At 37.0% G+C, this 7,500-nt stretch overlaps 1 protein-coding gene across 1 annotated transcript in view; it reads right to left on the bottom strand.

Annotated features, from left to right (window-relative positions):
* LOC139394220 (ankyrin-2-like) overlaps positions 1-7,500 on the bottom strand; it is a 133,375-nt gene that overhangs the window by 118,441 nt on the left and 7,434 nt on the right. Inside the window, exons 5-6 of the mRNA XM_071142243.1 lie at positions 7,071-7,169; positions 5,984-6,007 (exon numbers count right to left, since the gene is read on the bottom strand). Coding sequence (XP_070998344.1) covers positions 5,984-6,007; positions 7,071-7,169 — 123 coding nt within the window. The remainder of the gene's footprint in view (positions 1-5,983; positions 6,008-7,070; positions 7,170-7,500) is intronic.

Genomic DNA, 7,500 nt, shown 5'->3' with positions numbered 1-7,500 from the left:
AGGGAATAGGGTGCCATAGGGTTCTGGTATAAAGTAGTGCACTATGTAGGGAATAGGGTGCCATTGGGTTCTGGTCTAAAGTAGTGCACTACGTAGGGAATAGGGTGCCATAGGTCTCTGGTATAAAGTAGTGCACTATATAGGGAATAGGGCGCAATAGGGTTCTGGTATAAAGTAGTGCACTATGTAGGGAATAGGGTGCCATAGGGTTCTGGTCTAAAGTAGTGCACTACGTACGGAATAGGGTGCCATTTGGATAGCGGAATGAAGACAATAATCGTGCGAAACAAATAATCTATCATATCTGAACAGAAAAACTAAGAGAGCCAAAGGTAGACCTAACACAGTCTATAACACTACATTACCCTATAACACTACATTAAGTTTATAACACTACTAAAAGGTTATAACACTACATTATGTCTATAGCACTACATTAACCTTATAACACTATTTAACCCTATAACACTACATTAACCCTATAACACTACATTAAGTCTATAACACTACATTAAGACTATAACACTACATTAAGGCTATAACACTACATTAACCCTATAACACTACATTAACCCTATAACACTACATTAAGTCTATAACACTACATTAACCCTATAACACTACATTAAGGCTATAACACTACATTAAGGCTATAACACTACATTAACCCTATAACACTACATTAACCCTATAACACTACATTAAGTATATAACACTACATTAACCCTATAACACTACATTAAGTCTATAACACTACATTAAGTCTATAACACTACATTAAGTCTATAACACTACATTAACCCTATAACACTACATTAAGGCTATAACACTACATTAAGGCTATAACACTACATTAACCCTATAACACTACATTAACCCTATAACACTACATTAAGTCTATAACACTACTTTAACCCTATAACACTACATTAAGGCTATAACACTACATTAAGTCTATAACACTACATTAAGGCTATAACACTACATTAAGTATATAACACTACATTAACCCTATAACACTACATTAAGTATATAACACTACATTAAGTCTATAACACTACATTACCCTCTAACACTACATTAACCCTATAACACTACATTAACCCTATAACACTACATTACCCTATAACACTACATTAAGTATATAACACTACAATAAGTATATAACACTACATTAACCCTATAACACTACATTAAGTATATAACACTACATTAACCCTATAACACTACATTAACTCTATAACACTACATTAAGTCTATAACACTACATTAACCCTATAACACTACATTAAGGCTATAACACTACATTAACCCTATAACACTACATTAACTCTATAACACTACATTAAGTCTATAACACTACATTAACCCTATAACACTACATTAAGTATATAACACTACATTAACCCTATAACACTACATTAACTCTATAACACTACATTAAGTCTATAACACTACATTAACCCTATAACACTACATTAAGGCTATAACACTACATTAACCCTATAACACTACATTAACTCTATAACACTACATTAAGGCTATAACACTACATTAAGTCTATAACACTACATTAAGGCTATAACACTACATTAAGTCTATAACACTACATTACCCTCTAACACTACATTAACCCTATAACACTACATTAAGGCTATAACACTACATTAACCCTATAACACTACATTAACCCTATAACACTACATTAAGTATATAACACTACATTACCCTCTAACACTACATTAACCCTATAACACTACATTACCCTATAACACTACATTAAGTATATAACACTACATTAAGTATATAACACTACAATAAGTATATAACACTACATTAACCCTATAACACTACATTAAGACTATAACACTACATTACCCTATAACACTACATTAAGTATATAACACTACATTAAGTCTATAACACTACATTAACCCTATAACACTACATTAAGGCTATAACACTACATTAAGGCTATAACACTACATTAACCCTATAACACTACATTAACCCTATAACACTACATTAACCCTATAACACTACATTAAGTATATAACACTACATTAACCCTATAACACTACATTAAGGCTATAACACTACATTAACCCTATAACACTACATTAAGTCTATAACACTACATTAACCCTATAACACTACATTAACCCTATAACACTACATTAAGTCTATAACACTACATTAAGTCTATAACACTACATTAACCCTATAACACTACATTAACCCTATAACACTACATTATGTCTATAACACTACATTAAGACTATAACACTACATTAAGGCTATAACACTACATTAACCCTATAATACTACATTAACCCTATAACACTAAATTAAGTCTATAACACTACATTAACCCTATAACACTACATTAAGGCTATAACACTACATTAAGGCTATAACACTACATTAACCCTATAACACTACATTAACCCTATAACACTACATTAACCCTATAACACTACATTAAGTCTATAACACTACATTAACCCTATAACACTACATTAAGGCTATAACACTACATTAAGGCTATAACACTACATTAACCCTATAACACTACATTAACCCTATAACACTACATTACCCTATAACACTACATTAAGTATATAACACTACATTAACCCTATAACACTACATTAACCCTATAACACTACATTAAGTCTATAACACTACATTAAGTCTATAACACTACATTAACCCTATAACACTACATTAACCCTATAACACTACATTAAGTCTATAACACTACATTAAGGCTATAACACTACATTAACCCTATAACACTACATTAACCCTATAACACTACATTAAGTCTATAACACTACTTTAACCCTATAACACTACATTAAGGCTATAACACTACATTAAGTCTATAACACTACATTAAGGCTATAACACTACATTAAGTATATAACACTACAATAAGTATATAACACTACATTAACCCTATAACACTACATTAAGTCTATAACACTACTTTAACCCTATAACACTACATTAAGTCTATAACACTACATTAACCCTATAACACTACATTAACCCTAGAACACTACATTACCCTATAACACTACATTAACCCTATAACACTACATTAACCCTAGAACACTACATTACCCTATAACACTACATTAACCCTATAACACTACATTAACCCTATAACACTACATTAACCCTATAACACTACATTAACCCTATAACACTACATTACCCCTATAACACTACATTAACCCTAGAACACTACATTAACCCTATAACACTACATTAACCCTATAACACTACATTAACCCTATAACACTACATTAACCCTATAACACTACATTAACCCTATAACACTACATTACCCCTATAACACTACATTAACCCTAGAACACTACATTAACCCTATAACACTACATTAACACTATAACACTACATTAACCCTATAACACTACATTAACCCTAGAACACTACATTAACCTATAACACTACATTAACCCTATAACACTACATTAACCCTATAACACTACATTAACCCTAGAACACTACATTACCCTATAACACTACATTAACCCTATAACACTACATTAACCCTATAACACTACATTAACCCTATAACACTACATTAACCCTATAACACTACATTAACCCTAGAACACTACATTACCCTATAACACTACATTAACCCTATAACACTACATTAACCCTATAACACTACATTAACCCTATAACACTACATTAACCCTATAACACTACATTAACCCTATAACACTACATTACCCTATAACACTACATTAAGTATATAACACTACAATAAGTCTATAACACTACATTACCCTATAACACTACATTAAGTATATAACACTACATTAACCCTATAACACTACATTAACCCTAGAACACTACATTAAGTATATAACACTACTTTAACCCTATAACACTACATTAAGTATATAACACTACATTAACCCTATAACACTACATTACCCTATAACACTACATTAAGTATATAACCCTACATTAACCCTATAACACTACATTAAGACTATAACACTACATTACCCTATAACACTACATTAAGTATATAACACTACATTAACCCTCTAACACTACATTAAGACTATAACACTACATTAACCCTATAACACTACATTAAGTCTATAACACTACATTAAGGCTATAACACTACATTAACCCTATAACACTACATTAACCCTATAACACTACATTAAGTCTATAACACTACTTTAACCCTATAACACTACATTAACCCTATAACACTACATTAACCCTATAACACTACATTAAGTCTATAACACTACATTAACCCTATAACACTACATTAAGTCTATAACACTACATTAACCCTATAACACTACATTAAGTCTATAACACTACATTAAGTCTATAACACTACATTAACCCTATAACACTACAATAAGTCTATAACACTACATTAACCCTATAACACTACATTAACCCTATAACACTACATTAACCCTATAACACTACATTAACCCTATAACACTACATTAACCCTATAACACTACATTAACCCTATAACACTACATTAACCCTATAACACTACATTAAGCTATAACACTACATTAAGTCTATAACACTACATTAAACCTACATAGAAATGATAATAAATAATAAATAATAAATAATAACAATAAATGATAATAAAGAAGTAGAATAAAGAATAAAGAACAGTCAGCGACTAGCCACTACAGAGCTCTGTGACACAGACGGGACAGACATTTATAGATGGAAATATAAATAAAAACATTTTGATATGTGAAAGCAGCGATATGACAGAGTTAGATATGATAGATATGTTAGATATGAATTAGATATGATCCTCTTACCTTCCCATTCTGGGAGACATGGGGCGATTAAGAAACATAGTTAACCAACCACACTAATATAATATATATAAATGCTATCATCAGATTATAATATAACTAACCGTACTAATATAATATATTTAAATATTATCATCAGATTATAATATAACTAACCATAATTAATATAATATATTTAAATATTGTCATCAGATTATAATAAATGCATATCCGACCATAATTAATATAATATATTTAAATATTATCATCATATTATAATGTATCCAACCGTACTGCAAGGCAGACAATGTGACCAAATGGCACCATATTCCCTGTGTAGCGCACTACTGTTGACCAGGTCCCACAGTGCACTATACAGTATAGGGCATAGGGTGCCATTTGAGAGCAACACTATGACAAAACTACACAGGTAATAAAGGTGAAGGTGCCCTGTAAGATTTAGTGAGTGAGTTCACATGTTGTGTTTCGTCAACTAGGTGACGTTCATTTTTTAGGGCCGTTAGTTCCTGACGTTAAAAAACGCTGGCTATTTAAGATAGAACAGTAACATACACGAAAGCACAGATACGACGACAACAAAGGCTCTCCGTTTCATGGGGGAACATGTTATTTTCTTGGAAACAAAGACTTCAACACCAAATAAACACACTCTGAAAAGGTGTAAAACAAGGAATAAAGTTGAAACATTCAGACATGCTCAGGACCAGGAGGCTGTTACAACACGTCCATTTACTGGTAGAGTCAAACACTCGTATCCAACAGGCAGACAGACAGACAGGCAGACATACAGACAGACAGACAGACAGGCGCAGGCAGACAGACAGACAGGCAGACAGATAGACAGACAGACAGACAGACAGACAGACAGACAGACAGACAGACAGACGCAGGCAGACAGACAGACAGACAGACAGACAGACAGACAGACAGACAGACAGACAGACAGACAGACAGACAGACAGACAGACACCAGATGCTAGATGTAGAGTAGAGCATGTCAGAGTCCATCATGCAGTATTTAACACAGGTCTGATGTCAACACAGGAACTACAGAGCAGAGCTAGATGGAGGTGAAGAAGGAAGAGGGGAGAAGAGCAGGGGATGGGTAGAATAAACATGTATACCTCTGTAGTTCTGTTAACCATCATCTGATAACGCCGTAGAGCGAGGAGAGGAGAGGAGAGGAGAGGAGAAGAAGGAGGAAATGAGAGGAGAGGAGAGGAGAGGAGAGGAGGACATCAGAGAGGAGGAGGAGGAGGAGGAGTAGGAGAAGGAGGAGGAGGAGAGGAGGAGGGTGTGAGAAATGAGAAGAGAGAGGAGAGGAGGGGAGGAGGAGGAGGAGGAGAGGAGGAGGAGGTAGTTTTGTTGTTACACAGGGAACAGACAAGATGACCTCACACCAAACCCTCCACACAGGATGCTGTCATGATCTGCATACAGGTCACATGACAAATAAGGCACCAGAATCACTTTTAAAGACACAGTATTGAAACAGAAAAACAGTGCATGCAAGTCAACCCTACAGCACAACCGTCCCTCTTTTATCCTCCTCCCCTCTCTCCCCCATCCTCCCTCCTCCCCTCTCTTCCCCCATCCTCCCTCCTCCCCTCTCTTCCCTCATCCTCCCTACTCCCCTCTCCTACCCCAGGCTCCCTCCATCCCCTCTCTTCCTCCATCCTCCCTCCTCCCCTCTCTTCCCCCATCCTCCCTCCTCCCCTCTCTTCCCCCATCCTCTCTCCTCCCCTCTTTTCCCAATCCTCCCTCCATCCCCTCTCTTCCTCCATCCTCCCTCATCCCCTTTCCTCCCCCAGCCTCCCTCCCAACACCTCTCCCCCTCACCTTGTTCTGTCCATCAGAAATGTAATCTTCCTCTCCCTCCCCTCTCCCGTTCTCTCTCAACTCTCCTTCCTCCCCCTCCCATCCCAGCCTCCCCGAGCCTCTCTCCCAAAACCTATCCCCCTCTCACCTTGTTCTGTCCATCAGAGTTGTAGTTTTCCCCTCCCTCCCTCCCTCCCTCCCTCCCTCCCTCCCTCCCTCCCTCCCTCCCTCCCTCCCTCCCTCCCTACCTCCCTCTATCCCCCTCCCCCTACCTCCCTCCCTCCCTCCATCCCCTCCCTCCCTCCCTCCATCCCCCTCCCCCTACCTCCATCGCATCCCCCTACCTCCCTCCCTCCCACCCCCCTCCTCTCCTCTCCTCCATCCTCGGGGTACCTTGCTCTGAACGTCAGCGTTGTGGTCATTCTGCAGCAGCAGGGCAGCTGCCTTGGTGTCATCCTTCCGGGCAGCGATGTGCAGGGCAGGCAGCCGCACCTGAATGGATACATTTGATTGGATGATTGAACAGATTCTCAACAGACAGTCCAGACACTTGAACAACTTGTTTAGGATGACACAATAAAGTCAATGACTAATTTTTCCATTGTGGACCCTTAAAGATGGAGCTTCTCAACCCTCCTCCTCGGTGAGCCCGAGACAGTTCACCATGTTGTTGTAGACCTGATTCACCTAGTCAACTAGTCACCTAGTCACCTAGTCACCTAGTCAACTAGTCACCTAGTCAACTAGTCAACTAGTCACCTAGTCAACTAGTCACCTAGTCAACTAGTCAACTAGTCACCTAGTCACCTAGTCAACTAGTCAC

Source organism: Oncorhynchus clarkii, unplaced genomic scaffold (assembly GCF_045791955.1).
Source record: "Oncorhynchus clarkii lewisi isolate Uvic-CL-2024 unplaced genomic scaffold, UVic_Ocla_1.0 unplaced_contig_1469_pilon_pilon, whole genome shotgun sequence".
Taxonomy (NCBI): Eukaryota; Metazoa; Chordata; class Actinopteri; order Salmoniformes; family Salmonidae; genus Oncorhynchus; species Oncorhynchus clarkii.
Note: the sequence above shows the minus strand (reverse complement) of the source record. Positions and strands in the feature narration are given on the sequence as shown.